The 18897-nt window shown below is 38.1% G+C and overlaps 2 protein-coding genes across 3 annotated transcripts in view; both read left to right on the top strand.

Moving 5' to 3' along the window:
• LOC307145783 (inactive dipeptidyl peptidase 10) overlaps positions 1 to 2709 on the top strand; it is a 52112-nt gene extending 49403 nt beyond the window's left edge. For both annotated transcript variants that reach the window (XM_079849347.1, XM_079849348.1), the window contains exon 25: positions 31 to 2709. In XM_079849347.1, the coding sequence (XP_079705473.1) occupies positions 31 to 254 (224 nt within the window). In that variant the 3' untranslated portion in view covers positions 255 to 2709. The remainder of the gene's footprint in view (positions 1 to 30) is intronic.
• Positions 2710 to 3158: 449 nt separating this feature from the next.
• cs (citrate synthase) lies at positions 3159 to 18210 on the top strand. The gene is made up of 11 exons (XM_079849522.1): positions 3159 to 3310; positions 8333 to 8380; positions 8635 to 8742; positions 10761 to 10826; positions 11457 to 11588; positions 12719 to 12907; positions 13022 to 13221; positions 14971 to 15100; positions 15200 to 15301; positions 15450 to 15659; positions 16274 to 18210. The coding sequence occupies exons 1-11, from the start codon at positions 3260 to 3262 to the stop codon at positions 16442 to 16444; spliced, it is 1407 nt and encodes a 468-aa protein (XP_079705648.1). The 5' UTR covers positions 3159 to 3259; the 3' UTR covers positions 16445 to 18210.
• Positions 18211 to 18897: the final 687 nt, after the last annotated feature.

Genomic DNA, 18897 nt, shown 5'->3' on the forward strand with positions numbered 1-18897 from the left:
GTAATATTCTACTTGTTTGTGTGTGTTTAGCACGGGTACATTTCCAACACAGCGCCGAGTTGTTGAGTCGTCTGGTGAAGGTAGAGGCCAACTACACCCTTCAGCTGTACCCAGATGAAGGCCACACCTTGAGAGAAGAGCGGAGCACTCAACACCTGCACCGCACCCTCCTTCAGTACCTCCACAACTGCCTCAAATACGACCCCTTCCTCATCACGGAGGAGGAAGAGGAGGAGGACGAGGAGGAAGAGTGATCTCTTCCACAGTGTCCTCTCTCGGTCCTCAAAGGTGCCCATTATGGTGACTAACTTCAGGTTGCATTATTTCACCAAAGGAATAGAGAGCAAAATGGAGATCAAGAGGACCAAATCCACCAGCTATTCCACTAACTCAACTTTGGGATGCTTTTATTTTTGTTCAGACTACAACCGTAAATGTCTCTTGTGTGTCCTGGAGGATGAAACACAACTGGTCTGGTTCATACAGTTTTCAAGTAAAAGGACAATCAACATCTTTAGTCAGTTTATGTATGAAATGGGTAAAAGATGCTGCATACATAGGCATGTTGATTAGCCTTGATGTTGTAGCGACACCTTGTGGTGAGAGAGAACGAATGGTTTGTCCAGCATTGGAAATACTGTACCAGTAGTCAACAGATACAGTGTTGTTATTGTTTTACTAACACTATTAAAAGTCATTTTGTTAATTGAAAGCTAAAGTTAAGCTATAGCTGAAATCAATACAATATGAATATTAGAACTTAAAACAAATATTAGAAATGTTGTCTTGGCAACTTAGTTGTACTGAAGTACTAAAAAAATTAAATAGTTAAAATAAATTAAACCTAGATAGATATATTTAAATATGACAAAATTACTAAAACTTAAACTAAAATTAAAGCTGAACATATAAAAATAAAACCAAATATTAAATACTATAATAGTATATAAAGAATACTAAAATAACACTGAACTGATATGTTTTTTTCATTATAGACTATGCTGATATCTATAAAAGAAGAGTGGATGATAATGCTGATAGGTACTACAATAATGACTGCAAATGAGATTGCTGACATGAAATTATTGCCCGTTTTAAACAATATTTATTTCAAATTCACAAAAAAATCAGAAGTAGTTTCCAATTCACTGACCAAACCGAACATCTGTTAATCAGCCAAACAGACATTGTTATTGGCTGTAAATGGCCAGTGTTTAGGTCTAGCCTATACTGTGGAAGATTTGATTAAATGTACACTGCAACATGTTATTTGAACCTGGTTCTTTATATGCATGACAAATCGGCTGCATGGTGCTGTATACTCTGACTATTTCATAATATCTGTGCCAAACTCAATAGAAATTGATGATAAAAATGTAGAAATTGCATACAGTGTGCTAAACCAAAGCGCACGGTGTGCACAGACAGCGAGTTTTAAACATCTCCAAATCATTGCGGTATAAGTACACAGGCTGTCCTTGCTGTACAAAATCAATGAATCACACTGCATGCCGCTGTTTACAGAAGCCTCATAAGCTCTCCAGCATACATCATATCTCTTCATAAACGTCAAGCCCTGCTGTGTGCAATTTCACACCGAGAGTAACTATATTTTAGCTGGCAAGCAAACACAACTTCCGTTGCCATTGTCATGCATATGCAGATTTTATGTTTACAGATCAAATGTGCCAAATACTCTGTGACCAAACCTTTTGGTACTGACTTATGTTACAGTTATGAATGTGGCAGTTTGTGCATTTAGTTAAAAAAAAATAATAAATTGTGTGCAGCATTTCATTAATTTATATTTGTGACAAAAATGTCCTGTGGTGGTACCATGGTAAGGTTATTGGTTGGTAAAGACAGAGTACTTTTATATACACCATGGTACTAAATTATGTAAAACAAAAGCATGTATTTGCATTATGTGCTTTTATATACACCACCGTTCAAATCTTTGGGGTCAGTAAGATATTATTAAAGAAATTAATACTTTTATTCAACAAGGATGCATCTGTTTCAAATAAATTTGTTTCTTTTGAACTTTCTTTATTCATCAAAGAATTATGATTTATTTATTTTTTATCATGGTTTCAGTTTCAACATCAATAATAAGAAATGTTCCTTGCGCAGCAAATCAGCATATTACACGTTTTTTCAAAAACATAAAAAAATCTTACAGACCCCAAACTTTTGAATAGTAGTCTTTATCGATATATGCAGGTTTGAGAATCCAGAAGGTCACCAGCTCATAACACAGTGACATAATATTTTTTGAAACACCATAAACTAATGATGATAATGATTATGAGAGAACAGTTTGGCAAAAAATAAAATAAAAAAACTGTTTTAAGTATTTTAAAGTTTCTTGTCATAGAACACAAGATCTCAGTCGTCCCACCTGTCTTCAACCTTCTCATTCACCAATCAAAAAATTATTTTATTAAACCTATTTTTTGTGACCTTCATGTACTGCTGAAATGTATATGTAGAAATCTTGTAAGTTATGTGTGTTGACATTGTGATGCAACTAAGCAAGTTACATATCTCAGAATGTTCTGTTGTGTTGTAGGTCCAAGAAAATCCTTCCTACCAGAGCAATGCCAATGTTACAGGCAGCATGAAGTCTGAAATGAACGTCCTTGAGCCTCTGTATCTATATATTTGTATCTAATGACCCTTTTCCAATAAAGTCTGAAATCTTTGTGTACATGCAGTTTCAAGTCATTGCAGGACGATGCACATATCAAAGCAGCCAAAGGAATGTTATTTACATCAGACTGATATTGATATAATTCAAACCTTTATTGAATATTGTTCATTTTAAAGGCAGGAGATACGTTCTATTTGTGTAGGTCAAGGCGCCCTTACAGTTACAAAATTAACAAAGAAACTGTTAAAAAAACACATGACTTTACATGAGCATATCTGTCATTCTATTTCTAGACAGGCAGTTTAAAGAACAACCTACAGCTGAACGTATACGTCTGAATAATTTATAGCCGTTCTGTCTTTGAACCAATCAAATGAAAAAGCGATGTGATCTGTCGCCAATCAAAAACACTTTCTCCTTTTCAACCAATCAGAACGCGTCTCGCCGTTCCATCCTCACCAGGCCCTGGCTGACTCAAACCGCGCCTACAACAGGCCCTCGAGTTCCTTTTTCAACCTTCACTGCGAGCACGGTAGCGAGAGGGGCACCTTCAAGCAGGGGTCGATAAAGAACCACTTGTAATATTTATACACACATAAACGAACAATGTCCTTCCTCTCTATCAGCAGACTAGCCCCAAGGCTCCTCAGTTCAAAGGTAGGAAAGTTTTATTTTAAATTGAGTGAGGGAGACACAGGCTGCTACCTGGTTAGGTTAGCTTAGCTTAGCTTAGCATAGATTACCGTAGTGACAGACAGCCAGTAATAATAAACCATATCGATCATCTACTTTAGGTCATTTATGCATGAAACATATTCTGTTTTTGTGTCTCTCCCTATAACTCTATATTTAAACCAGTGGCTGTCTTTCAATACCAATTGTGCTTGACTAACGTTACATAGGCTTTCAAAAATGTTATCAGACTTTCAAAGCGCACTTCAAGCAAGCTGTCTAAGGAAACGAACAAAATTGAAGCACAGCCAATATAAAGTTGTGTTTTAAGAATGGTTTCATTTAGCTATGTAATGATACATGACAAAGAAACCAGTTATATTTGGTTTACTGAGGTGTTTCTGAAGCCCAGTTGCGTAGTTGGCCTCCTTTCACATGAAATTAAACACTTTAACCAGTTTCAGGTGATCTAATGTAACTCAAATTGAACAGTCACTTTGACATCTTCGATCTGCACCTGTTTAGCTGTAGTCTGACAGGTTAGTCTTCTTGTTTTTCCTCTGTGGCTGACTTGACCTTCAGGATTGTCATTCATTCATTAATGTGTGAATAGTTTGCAGAGTTGCTCAATACCTCAATATAATTATGTTCTCCTTGATATGAAATGCCTTGAACAAAATGTGTGACTGGTGATGTTTAACATGTCACATCTAGATTGTGATGAGAAAAAAATGAGTGGAAAAAGTGTCACTTATATATCACCTAAAGAAACCTGCACTTATCCATATACTGTCTCAGTATGGTAATATAGGTCACTGTGCTCTTGTCATTCAGGGTTAACCCTCCGTTCACACCCCTAGATGACCTGTGTACACCATTAATAGTTCCTCAGCCTTTTCTTCTGCATTGTATTACATTTATGTAATCTGCTGATTATCAGTTCATAGGACAGGAGTGACCAAGGTGCATTTCTGTACTTTACTTGCATAATTTTCGTGTTTTATTGGTAATGTGTTGGACCTTGTTCAGACCTAGTAGTCTGCTTTGCAAACACTTGTAGACTTAAATGACACTGCTGGGAGATTTGCTTAGCTATGTGAATGGATTTTTATGCAGTGGTACCATAAAGAGCTGTTCCTAATAAAGCGTTCAGTTGGTGGACAACTTATTCAGCACGTCTGGCACATCTGCTTTGAGTATAGAAAAACAAGGTGTTTCATCTAAACAAAGCACAGAGGGGTTTTGGAAGTCAATAGAGCATTACCTGTCAATCTTTTATACATTTTCCCTTCCTAAAGAAAACTCACAAAGAGTCCTTTTGTCTGTGCAGGATTTCCTCCATGTGGTATTACTAGTGATCCCTGCTAACACGCCGACCCTTGTGTCTGTTCTGCATATAGGCTGGCTCTGTAGAATAGTCTGTGCCGCAGTAGTCACAATAGGAAATGAGTGAAAAGTCAACGAGATTGCTAGCTGGCCAGTATCCATTTGCAAATGCACTAGACCTATTCTCTGCAGCATTTGTGACGTGGTCCTTACCTTGATGCTGTTGCCAAGGTTATTGTTATATAGCATACATTGCACCATAGGATTTAGTTGTGCATTTAATTTTTTACTTTTTTTGAGTTGTCCTTGTAGAAAGACAGTCACATTTTCCTCCAAAAATGTAATGTAGCATTTTTTATTCAAATACATAATTAAAAGCTGAATTAATTAAATGCATATTTCATTGTTTTAAAACTACACTGTAAAATAAAAAAGGGATATTTTCATAGTAAGTATAATAGTTTTCACTTTTGTCAAATTACAACATTTCTTCACTTGCAAGTGTTAAACCCTTTAGCTTTTATGTTTTTGTGGAAAACTGCAGAGACCTTTTACGTATTTGTGACATTCTCATTACAAATCTAGAGTAATGTTGTAAACTTCCATAGAAATGTTAGAAATTATGCAAGTCTGGGTAATTAGTAGGAAACACTGTTATTGAATTGTATTGGTTCATTACATTGTATTAGCTATTTTATGTTTTCATTCACCTAGAGCTGCACGGTTGTGGATATATTGAGAATCACATTTTTTTTGTTTCAATTAGAGATCACCATTATCCCACGATTCTGAATAGACAACTAAACAAAATAACGTGTAATTTACTAACTAGAGGTTCTGACAAAATGTTAATTGCTGCAGTCTATTAAAAAATATATTTAATTAATTTAAAATCTTTTTTTTTTTTTTTTAAATTGAAGGAATGATGAACGGTTTGAATGAATGATTCAATGACTCACTCCTAAGGACTTCACTTATTTAATTACTGGCTGTATCTGAGATTTTTGTACGAATCTCTTGAATGAATGATTCAATGGCAAATAAATGTTTTAAAGGGATAGTTCACCCAAAAATGAAAATTCTGTCATCATTTACTCACCCTCAAGTTGTTTCATCCTGTAAGAATTTATTTTTTCAGCTGAACACAAAAGAAGATATTTTGAAAAATGTCAGTAACCAAACAGTTGATGGACCCCATTGACTTCCATAGTACTTTTTTTTTCCTACTATGGAAGTCAATGGGGACCATCAACTGTTTGGTTACAGACATTTTTCAAAATATCTTCTTTTGTGTTCAGCAGAAGAAAGTAAGTCATACAGGTTTGGAACAACATGAGGGTGAGTAAATGATGACAGAATTTTCATTTTTGGGTGAACTATCCCTTTAAGTCACTTGTCGCCACCTACTGGTGTCAATGTAATCGATTCAATTGTTATTTGAAGCATCAAGTTCCTTTCAAAAGGTGATTTAATTTTGATCGCTAGATTCGCTACCGTAGACAGTGTTTATATCCGAACTATAAACTTTAATACCAGTGCTTCTGTGATCATTTGAATGTTTGTAACCCAGAAATAATGATACTGTGTGGTTGAAAATACTGTTTGTGAAGCTGTTTCATACCTTGACGTGTCAACAGCAGCGCAATGCGGATTTGAATGTTCCGCTGTGATCGTACTTGTCAAACATTTAATAGACAGACAGTGGAATCGTTTTCATTTAGGAATTCCGCTACTAGTACAGAGGCTTATGTAATCGCCCTCCTCTGCGTTGCACTTGGGTCAAACTAACAGCTGCCAGTATGATCACCTTTCCCACAGATTACACGGCCATAGACTTGAGGGAAGGTCAGAGACAAGCAGTTTCTTATCAGCAACAATAAAGGCCACCCCATAAATGATGATTGACTGATTTGAATGGTTTTCTGGTCACAAAGCTACTGTATGTCATGCGAGGTGTGTCAGGCTGCTCTTTATTTCTGGACAAAGAGAAATCTTTAGCTGTAGTGCAGACAGAGTGACGGGTGTCTGATGTCGGTGCACTGACTTGCATGGTGATCAGGAGGCTCACGGTGTAGGAAGTATTGGCTTTGCAGTCATTCCCTGTATAATCCAGCTCAATCCCAGTCTTAGTCTGACCCCTCAGGTGAAAGCAAACCAGTATGTGCACTGCAGCCCTGTTTTCTGTCTTGTGCTGTTTGTTTTGGATATTAAAGACTGATAGAAAAAAAATAAACATAAGCTTTTTTCACAGCATTTTTATGCACAATCGATAATATATCAATAATACATTCAAGGGCAATGTTAGAGAGTGTATGTCAATATTAGTTATTTGATTGTGCGTGCTCATTTACTCCTTTTACATTTAAATTGATTGGTGCTTTCTAACGCTTTAATCATTAAAAATGAAAATCATAGTCAATAACACTATTAAATGTAATCTTTTGCAAATCTCAGAAGGAACATCCATTTTTCATACTGTACATTATATTGTCACTTGTAGCATACATAAGTTTTTTGTTTTTAGTGTTTTATTTTTAATTTTTGGACAAAATACTAGTATACAATTTTAATATCCATTTATCAGTTATCTCCCATACCATCAAAATAATTATTGGTTTATCAGTATCATCAGCCAGAATTTTATTGGTGCATCACTATTTTTAAATTTGCTAAAGAAAATGTGAGCACTGCTTCTCTTTGTAATACTCGCTGACATGTTGTATTGGGTTGTAGGTAAATTCCCCTTTTTTAAGCTAAACATCTTTTCAGTTTCACAACCCATTGCTAAATGCTATAAACAGCTGTGTGTGTAGAGGATTAATTATGACTCCAGTGACTTTATTCTGTTAGGAGAATCATCTCCCCACATGCCTTGCCAATCTGACCTGGCATTACGTCCGTGCTTGAGTCATTCTGCAGTGGCAGTTTATCTCTGGTCCTGCTGTGTGTCGATCAGACAGGGCTCTTAATCTAAAGCTATATATAGAAATTAAGGATGTATCTTGATGTAGGAAAGGGATGGGCCATACAGGAAAAACTCATCATTCAGGAATTCTGTAATAGAATTAGCTTGGATCTGTCAGAATCCATTGTGTTCTGTTGCACATGGGCTCCTTTGTGTTCTTGAAATATTGCCATTACATAGCCTATATCTTAATGCTATTATTAAATTGTATTAGGTCCTATATCTCGGTATTATATTTGTAAGATTGAAACCCACATAAGGTGATCATGATCAATGGCACAGTGGTGAAAGTTTAAGACACACTCACATCTAGTTTCTCTGGCAGTCTTTCTTGTCTATCATGTAATACGTGTGCTGTACCTCTCTTGGACAGAAAAAAAAAAAAAACAGCTGCTAATTGGCAAAGTTGTGATAGATGATAGAGAAATGCTTTACAGATGATGTTGTTTTACATGTAGTAAGCTCTGTATCTGTTTTCTGGGCTTTTGACTTCAGACCTAGTTGAAAGCATTTGGTCCAGCAAAACGTATTGTAATAAGAAGCTTTGTAATTTGAGTCCAAAGAAAAAGCATTGCCTTGGCAACTGACACGTTTTGCATTGTGTAACTAAAGTCACCTGCCTTGCAGCTGTCAGCAGACCTTCTGCAGTGAAATCTCTGTTAACCCTGGCTGCTTTGCATCTTTCATCAAAGTCTGTATTTTCTTTTCTTTTCCAGAATGCAGCATGCGTTGTTGTGGCTGCCAGAAATGCCAGCGCATCCACGGTACGTATCTGCATCGTTTCAGATCCTGGATCTATAATCACAGCCAGAACCAGACTTCAGATGTTAATTACACTTACTGAGATTAGATCACAGCTTTGCTTTTGAAAGGTTGAGTCACTATCAAAAGTCTTTGTATACTTTTTTGAACCTCAAAAAGCACTTTGTCCTTTATAATGCATGTTAGACAGTTATTAAATCTGTTTGTACCAGATTCACTTACCAAACACTGACCTTTTTTCCTTGAACTTGTGCAGAATTTAAAAGATGTTTTGGCAGACCTCGTCCCTAAAGAGCAGAGCAGGATCAAAAACTTCAAACAGCAGCATGGCAAAACTCCAATCGGTCAGATAACGGTGGACATGGTGAGAGAAACATCGCTGCACTCACCATTACTGTAAATCATGTCTGGAAGGTTTTTATAGTACTTAGGCTAGTCATTTTAGTACTTAAACTCATTTTATTTCAGTTACTTGCCAAGGCAACATACATTGTTCAATGTTCAACATTAAAACAAATTCTAGTCTCTAATATTTTTATTTTAACGAACTATTTTTAGTAGTTTGTTTTTGTTAACAATCACAACACTGATACAGTAATTCACTTCAACACCACTCACACTTTGCTTATATATCAGAGATTCACTTTTATAAAATGCAATAAGGCTGTGCTGTATTGTACACAACACTTTAATCGTGATATTTACAGTACCTTATTACTTAAAGGGTTACTTCAGGATTTAGCATTAAGCTTTGTATTAGTAGAAAACCTGTAGTATTTTCGAATTACCATGCTTTCCACCCTCATATCCCCCTGAGACAAGAGATTTATGTATTTTTTGTCTGGAAAAAATCCTCCGATGACGCAAAAATCGTCATTTTGCGTCATCGGAGGATTTTCTGGCCGGAGGCTATAGACTACAGCCAGTAGATGGCGTTGTTCCGCATGTTTTCAGCCCGCCCATACAGGGTGGGATCTCACTCACAGAATGTACACAGTGTCAGCCGTCTTTCTTTGGAAGCTAAGCTAGTAGGCTCTTGTTCTGTGGAGAAAGCTGAGTAGTAGGAGAAAGCTGAGTAAGTAGGGGTAAACAACAACATCCTCCTTTTCCCGGACTTGTCCGGCGGGCGAGATCGTTCAAAATGTACGGGATTCAGCTTTTGCGTTCTGCGGTCGCCATTCATTGTTTACATGCACATGCACCTTTTGTTTCAATCTAACTGAATTCATTCCGATTGGTGAATCTGAATGTAGTGTTTACATGAACGCTAAACAAGTGATCGGTTGATGTGCGTTTTAACATTGCTAAGAAAATTCCCGCTCCTCCGTGAGAGATGAGATACCCGGCGCGTCTCAGTAATGACGCCACCTGCCTCGCGCCGTTCTCCCGCGGCCGTCAGCCTCGTCCTGCTCGCCACAGTAAACATAATGAATGGCGACTGTAGAACGCAAAAGCCGAATCCCGGACATTTTGGCCCATCTCTAAATCCCTGGCAAACTCATCACGTAGGCTAGCCTTGTTGTTTTCAACTACGCACTCTTACCGGTAGGCGTGGCCTCCTAAGGCAGCGAAGCAAGTGCATTCTGGGAGTTGTTGTCTTTCATCCACATAAGCCAAAAATGCATTTTCTGGCTTTTCTCAGTCTAGAAAGCTCCAAATTCAAAAATTTCTTCACATTTCTTCTACTTAAATTACCTATTTTAAATACACATTCATCTTCCCAGAGGTGAAGTATCCCTTTAATGTTTCTAACCTTTAAGCCCCATTAAGACTCAAATACCCCTTTATCAACGCGAATCAGAAATGTTTCCTGGTTACTCATATTTTACTGGATATCATTGAGGATTATCATTAATAATCCTGAAGATGGCAATTTTATTAGTGAAGTAAATCAATTATTATTAATACAATTACTAATATTGTGTTCTTTCTGAGTAACTGGCTAGGAGTCATTGGCTTAAATTTAGGATATATCACCCCTTACTCAGCCAGGTTCTGTTTCGTCTGACTGATGACACGAGCAAGTGTTGCCTAACATGCCTGACCAGTTCCATCTCACATGATATGGTGCTGCACACCCCCACAAATACAGTAACAGTTTTTTGCCCTCTGATTGGACGACTGTTTTCTCAAGGACCCTCAGGCTATGGTGTGAGTGCTGCTGCTCTCATGGCTGTTCTTTCAGCTGAGTCATGTGGTCTTTGTCTCACTGCCAGTTATTCTACATTGCAGACTTAACTGCATCCAAGGGGCATAATTACTCAAAATGTGACACAAAAAAATATAGGGCAGAGAAGTGAGATGGCGGACTGGAAAACATCACAAAAGTGTGATGATAGAAGTATCTCAGTAATGTTTGAGTGCTGTTTTTCTGTTCAACAGGTTTATGGAGGAATGAGAGGCATGAAGGGTTTAGTGTACGAGACCTCTGTGCTCGACCCTGATGAGGTGAACACACACACACACACACACACACACACACACACACACACACACACACACACACACACACACACACACACACACACACACACACACACACACATCATGTGCTGTCAGCCCGGTGTTGCTAAAATGTAGCTTAAACCAGGTTATATTTATTTAAACATTTGTTAATTATAAATAAATGTAATGTCTTTTTTTTGTTATGAAATTATGATATTAATAAAAGTCTTAAGTAATTTATTACTATTGCTATTTTTGTATTATTATTAGAATATAATTTTATTGTTCTTATTTGTTACACATACTATTTTAGTATTTTAATTCAAAACAGACTAAAAGCTCTTGTTTCCCATAAAATTGAGCCGTCAATCCTTGACACGTAAAATAGGCATTTCAGGTTTTGAAAATGTACCATGAATGATGTCATATGAGCTCATTATTTGCACACAGTGCTGCTGTATGCTAAAAATAGATAGTTGCACCACGGTGCCTTGGATAAATATATACATTGGGTTAGTATTTATCCTACTAACCCCTGAACCCTGTCAGAGTTTGAAGCGCCAGTTCTCCTTGTTTACTTTATTCAGTCAGATGTACTGATGTCCTCCCTGTGTTTATCGATCGCGTCTTTAGGGCATCCGTTTCCGTGGTTACAGCATTCCAGAATGTCAGCAGCTGTTGCCCAAAGCTTCCGGCGGAGAGGAGCCGCTGCCAGAGGGTCTGTTCTGGCTGCTGATCACAGGACAGGTGCCCACTGATGAGCAGGTGAGGAGGAATTAATTTTCATATTCACTGCAGTGTTACCCATTAAAGAAATTCAGGGCGCAATAGAGGAAATATCTATTGAGAAACCAAGAGTTTTGTTCCTGCTCTCTTTGCGTAGATCTTAATAGGAGCTTTTGCACCGGAGGAATCATATCGTAGTTCCTAGAATTAATGGCGGAAGTACCTGGTTTTTGGCGTGTTCGCACCGCACTAACTAGGAACGATTTTTAGTTCTAGGAACTCCTTTTGGGGAAACTTAATTAGCTCCTACTTCAGAGTAGGGTCTAACCCAGTGCAATAGACTTCCAGTGACGTAAGTGTATGATGATTGGCTGAATGCACGTGAAACACCAGCACCCACCATTTAAAAAAAAAGCTGTGTAAACACAGTTTATAGCCTATATATTTACTCCATAAACTAACTCTACAAACATAGAAAACAGTGATTAGAAGGACCTCTCAACATTTACGCTAAGGAGAAAATCCAACGCAACTTTGAGCGGACCAAGCGAAACATGATTATGTATTTCTGCCCAGCTAGTGACATTGGGCATCAACTGCACGGCAAACGCTAATACTTCATATACTGTCTACCGTCTTTGTATAACAGTTCTGTCTAATAAAGTATTAGACCGGACTGTTGAACAAACCGTAAACTAATGAAGACGGAGAATGGGAGCGCTGTGTGCTCAGGCTCTGCCGTTCTCAGCGCAGTCAAAATAAGTCACAACAAGTGCGGCTTACGTCACTTCAGAGTTCCTACTAGCAGTGCGAATGCAACCAGGAAAATGGCCCTACGGGAACATTTAGTTCTTGGGGAACCACCCTAGTGGCTAGATGCTATAACCAAGTTCCTCGAACAACTGGTGTGAAAGCCCCTAATATTAACATAAAGGAAAATGTACAGTCGGTCTGTATTTATCACAAAATAAACCCCAATAAGAAAAAATTCAGAAAAAATCATCCCACTTGCATGATTGTTTACCAAAATTATTTGATTGATAAAACATTTATTTGTGATTTTTTGTTTTTGTTTTCTTGAGCTTCTAGTTGTTGTGTATATGTGTGTATCTCCATGTAGTAACTTGCCACAAAAATATTTTTCCTCTCATTTAACTCTGTTTCCTCAGGTGAGTTGGTTGTCCAAGGAGTGGGCTAAGCGGGCGGCCCTTCCCTCTCATGTGGTTACCATGCTCGACAACTTCCCCACCAACCTGCACCCAATGTCTCAGTTCAGCGCCGCCATCACGGCTCTGAACAGTGAGAGCAGTTTTGCTCGGGCTTACTCTGAGGGAGTTAACAAGGCCAAGTACTGGGAGGTGATTGGTTGAAAATATTTGTTCTAGAAACTTTATTGGTGAAGTTTGTAAAGATAAACCTGATGATAAGAGTAAAATGACTTTTGACTAAGATATTTATTTGCTTATTTATAGTTCGTGTACGAAGACTCAATGGACTTGATCGCCAAGCTCCCCTGCGTGGCGGCCAAGATCTACCGCAACTTGTACCGTGAAGGCAGCAGCATCGGCGCCATCGACTCCAACCTGGACTGGTCCCACAACTTCACCAACATGCTGGGCTACAGCGAGCCACAGTTCACAGAACTCATGAGGCTGTACCTCACCATTCACAGGTGATAATTGTGGTAGATTTTTCCCTAAACCTAACTACGTACCTGGGTCTCGTCTACAATCGACGTTAGTTTCTCTGGGTCTCATCTACAGTCGACGTCCCCAAACGTCTACAGTCGACGTTAAATTTTCTGGGTCTCGTCTACAGTCGACGTCCCCGTTCAATAATATTTATACTCCAACGCGTCTACAGTCGACGTCGGCCGAGTCACCTAACTAACTTGTTCCCCTAACTAGCTTGCTCCCCTATCTGACTTGCTGCGCAGCAATAATAAACCAACAGACTTCAGCAAATGTCCTTTAAATGCTTTAATCACGGCCGAAGGAGATCCTGAGCAGTTCTCAAAGAATCTCCCCCAAAAAGAATAATACATCATGGCCGGAGGATCTCAGACAAATTTCATTGAGAATCCCACCAGCTAACACGAATACAACAGTGTTTATAGAATAAGGGGTATGTTAAAATGACATGAAACATTACATAATTTCCCCACAATTTGATTGGTTTTCATAAACAAGCCCTCTTGTTACTAGGTAACCACAAGGTTTCAAGTTTAGACATCCGTCTAGTTTCATTTCCCATATTTGTTATTTTTAAACTCACACAACCAAAGTCACGAGTTTTAGCCAAAAGGGGACACATACATAATTCAAAAACATATGATTGTTGTTCCTGCAAGAAAAACAAATGTTAGTTATGATTAATTAAAAAATCCATCACATGACCTACAAACTCATGACTCATTCGTTATAAACTCCTCCTCCACTGTTAGGTTCTAGGCAGTCATAAGGAATGAGGTCAGCTTGGACTTTTAACCTTTGTGATTGCTCTCAGAAAAGGCCTCTAGTGTTCTCAGAGTCATCAAGCTTTTTGAGAAAAGCTTGTATTTCCAGTGGAGACCTGAATGCACCTGATGTCTATTACCAGACTGGATCATTCATGCCATTAAACATCAATAGCACAAGTACAATACTGTAAATTGGCTCTTAATAGGAAAAACATCCACAATCTGACACTGAATATCATGTGAAGAGCAGTGGTGTAATATTAAAAGCAAACGATTTGCTCTACCTTCCTCTGCAGGAACATGCTGAACAACGTCAAGTAATGTTTTTTTTCTAGGGCTGCAACCATCATTGATCAAGATGTGGATTAGCTGTCTGATTAGTGGACGAATAAATAATTGACAGATTAATCAAGATAAGATGTTTAACACACAGCAGTGTTGAATGGGACTTTAGACCGGTGAGACATGCAATCTACGCTAGCAAAAGCAGTTGTCACTTTTATTGCTGAATAAATGGATGCAAATGAAGTACATAAAAAGCCTTAGGTAATAAACTCTTTGAATTAATAATAAACAAAATCTACTAATAAATATTGTATTTGAAATCCAATAAAATCCCCAAAACATCTGTGTATTTAAATTCTCTAATAACCGTTAATGGCGTTAAACTGACACACCTCATGAACTTTACATTTTGAAAAATGATTGTGTGGTGTTTGGCTTGCGACTTAAAAGTTTATTGATCTAACTTAATCTCCCACTGGCCAGTGACTTTAGACTGTACACGTATTGTTCAGTCAGCAAGGAACAACACCCAACTTACTAGTGTACTTGTTAGGAAAGAAGGGGGATCTGTATAGAATATTAAAATTAATCAAGTCTGCCCTCATGTGGTTGTGTTAGTTTGCCAGTCTGCAATCTAGTTTAGTGTCCTTAACCTTGTGTGCTTCTGTTTCTCTCCAGTGACCATGAGGGTGGAAACGTCAGCGCACACACTAGTCACCTGGTCGGCAGTGCCCTATCTGACCCCTACCTCTCCTTCAGTGCTGCTATGAATGGCCTGGCCGGACCCCTGCACGGACTGGCCAATCAGGTTTGTGCCTTAATGTGCTTCGTGTTGCACAGGCCATATGGTTATGAAATACTAACCAGCTTTGCATTTCATTCATGCATTTCCTCCTCTGTCCTGTAGGAGGTTCTGGTGTGGCTGACAGCCCTGCAGAAGGAGCTCGGGGGTGAGGTGTCGGATGAGAAAATGAGAGATTACATTTGGAACACACTCAAATCAGGCAGAGTGAGTGCCTTTGATATGTTCCAACTTACTGTTTCAATAGGAAATGCATGAACATACAAACGATGGGGTTGTGAAACTCAGTGCAGATGGATCAAAGTATAATGGATGATTATTCACACTGATTGTTCTCTCTCTCGTCATTATTCAGGTGGTCCCAGGCTATGGCCACGCTGTGCTGAGGAAGACGGATCCCCGCTACGCCTGTCAACGCGAGTTTGCCCTCAAGCACCTTCCCAATGACCCCATGTTCAAGCTGGTAGCTCAACTCTACAAGATCGTACCCAATGTGCTTCTGGAGCAGGGCAAGGCCAAGAACCCCTGGCCCAATGTAGATGCTCACAGCGGAGTCCTGTTGCAAGTAAGACACCAGAAATCAGCTGATGATACATTTAAATGTGATTTTAAAAGATGATCCGTGGCATTTTAGTACAGGTCTGTATCATTTTTGTCAAGTGCCCCTAAATGATCTTGTATATCTATCTTACCTTTCTGTATGTAAATTATTTATTCTTTTTTATTCTTATTAATTTATCATTTTACCCTATTTTTGCAGTGAAAATAGCATAAAATAACCATACATATTTATTTATTTGTCAGAAGTAATTAATATATATGAAATCGAAATTTATAAATATACCTGGTCCTATTACACAGTTCTTTTGAATACTGGATTCTGAATAGTCAAGCATGACATTTTGCACTTAAAAATGTTTTTATAATGACCGCTGTAAACATTTCCCCAGGCAATCGATTTAATGTAGTAGTTTGTCACGTATAACTAAAAAAAAAGTAAAATATTATATATATGTATGTAATCTATTAAATACATTTAATTTTTGTATACACTTTAAAAAAATAAGAATTTTTATTTATATTAATCCTTTTTTTTTTTTTTTTGCCCTTTTCTATTTGTACAGTTTACATCTATTTTTCTCTGAAATCCTCTCATATTTGTACTCTTGTGTTTTGCAGTATTATGGCATGACTGAGATGAACTATTACACTGTGTTGTTCGGCGTATCCCGGGCTTTGGGCGTCCTCGCCCAGCTGGTGTGGAGCAGAGCGCTTGGCTTCCCTCTGGAGCGTCCCAAGTCCATGAGCACGGATGGACTTATTTCTCTAGTTGGGGCCAAATCAGGCTAGAGAGGGAGAGACCATGCCAGCGGAGTGAGAACAGGAAGGGGAGGAGCTTAAACTATTAGAAACAAGCCTCTGGGCTAAGGGATTCAAAGAGACAGTACACTTTTAAATTTCATCTAAAAAGGGCCTTTATTAATATAGAACGTCAAGATTACACATCCCATTTACACTCTTATTAGTCTTTCATTCCCAAAACCACATTTACAGCTACATTTTCACAGGAAATGTGTAGACGCATTACACAGACATCGCTTGTGGTCACTCCTCTTCAGTTTTCCCGCATTTCATGCCGATTTTCCAGACCGTATGACCAGCTTGAATGACGCAGCTATGGATGTAGTGGGGTGGGCCGTGTTAATGTCCAAAAACACAGCCGAGAGAGTAAGATATCTTCCCAGAAATCACTTCTCTCCTATTTAAATTAAAATGACTATTGAATACTAGTTAAGAAGAGTTTGTTCACCTGGTATGTAAATAAACCCTTTACCCTCAGCCGTCACACCAACTATTTCAGTTTTAGTCTTGTATTTTTATTCTCCCCGAGATCACTTGAGCCTCTGTTTGTATGAGGAAACGAATCGTCAAAGCCCTGATCTGAGCCTGTCCGATAATTCGATGAAGTTTGACATTGCGTTCATATAGCTAACATCATGTTTCTCCTTGTAAGAGCACTCCATGGCGGCAAACCGGTCCTCTCTCAATAGAATTGATTCTATGAGTTCAGTTCAACTTGGGAAGCTTGTATATTTGTTTAAAAGGGTACTGCCCCTTTAAATTATCTCTCATATTGCTCTGACTTCAACCAATCGTCTTCATCTTCCTGTGTGCACACGTGGTGCCCTTTTTATTTAAACTAACCAGTCCTTCCAATCCCCCCCCCTTCCCCTTTATTTAATCAGTGGACATATTGGCTTTGATTTGTTAAAGATTTGTGTCATTTACACAAGTTATTGTAGTCGCAGGTGATTCGTGTATCAACTTGAGAGCAAGTCGAGTTTGTGGCATTAATTTGTACGTTCATCCAAGAGCGTTCAAAATCTGCTACCTTTTTACCTGTTTAGAGTTTTAGTTTCCCTTTTTTTTCAGTGTTTTGATGAACGTTGTCTTGTATAAAGAGAAAAGCTGTCATTTTGTGTAGGTATACATAATTTGTGGTTTTATTTATTCATGTAAATATAGTTTGATTGTATGAACTGCATATCAAAACAGTCTCGCCATCCCTCACAACCATCAATAATGACTCATTTAAACCTTTATTTTAAATAAACTATACCTTTAATAGAATTTAAAACATGACTTGTACATCTGATCTGACCTCTGCTGTGGCGCACACGAGTCCTGCTCTCTTGCACGCTTGCTCTCAGGTTGTTTTTGGATAATCTAGCAGCTATTTAGGCTAGTCGGTCCATAAGCACTCCAATGGCACTTTCCCCCTCCCCCATCATCATTTTCTGTGCGTATAACCCCACTCATCTAATAGCATGAGAATATTTGTCTAGTTTGCCGTGCCCTGTTCCAGTGTGACTGTTTTCATCATGATGTACGTGACTGGGTTATGCTCCGTCGGGTTAATTTAAATAATGAGGAATGTGAATATGGAGAGAATTGGTTGAAGTCGGATCCACCAGGGAAAAATGGGGAGGGGAACCAGAGAATGGGGTTCAAATGAGTCTGGATTGATTGGGAAAAGAAGCTTAGGTGAACAAAAAAGAAAAAAAATGGGAAAACTTGACAAAAAAAAGGAAAACCAATAAATGTTTTTAACAAACCCTGAGGATTTTTTCTTCTTTTCAACATGAAACACTTTCACTTTCAATGTCTTTATATGCTCAAGATTCTGATGTTAATCAAATTTGATCACATTCAGCTGTCCATAATGCAATTGCCAATGTAAACATATTAACCCAAGCCAATATTCTGGTTACTAGACACCCAAATAAGAGATACTCTAGTTTAAAATTAAAGGTTCTTTAGTGTTTCCATGAAGAACCTTTAAGGTCCAAGGAAGCTTTTTCCATCGCACAAAATCAAATTCTTTAGATTATAAAATTGGTTCAAGAACTGTTCACTGAAATGTTCTTACTGGAACCTCATGCCCTTGCTGTGAAAACCCCTTGATGAAACCTTTCTTTAAGAGTGAGCTGTTATATTGCTTTATAATTTTCATATATTTGGAATATCCACTCTAAAGTAGTATTCATTTATATTTGCACATGTTCAAATTAGTCAAACAGAGAAATGCCATATTTCGATAGCTTTGGAACATATAAACTACTTTTTTTTTAAGGAATAAAAGATTAACCAAAATATAAGGGATAAAGATCACCCAAAAATGAAAACTCTTGTCATTTACTCACCCCTCATGTCACTCCAAACCTCTAAGACTTGCTTTCTTCTGCGGAACACATATTTTGAAGAACATTGGGAACAAAACAACATTGGAGTAGTTTTGCTAT

The sequence above is a fragment of the Squalius cephalus genome (assembly GCF_949319135.1).
Source record: "Squalius cephalus genome assembly, chromosome: 18".
NCBI classification, from domain to species: Eukaryota; Metazoa; Chordata; class Actinopteri; order Cypriniformes; family Leuciscidae; genus Squalius; species Squalius cephalus.

Bases quoted from the DNA above. Each gene is read 5' to 3' on its own strand.
- cs (XM_079849522.1), top strand. From the start codon at position 3,260: ATGTCCTTCCTCTCTATCAGCAGACTAGCCCCAAGGCTCCTCAGTTCA. The intron at 8,743-10,760 runs GTGAGAGAAACA...TCTGTTCAACAG, and splicing joins GTCAGATAACGGTGGACATG to GTTTATGGAGGAATGAGAGG. The intron at 15,101-15,199 runs GTTTGTGCCTTA...TCTGTCCTGTAG, and splicing joins TGCACGGACTGGCCAATCAG to GAGGTTCTGGTGTGGCTGAC.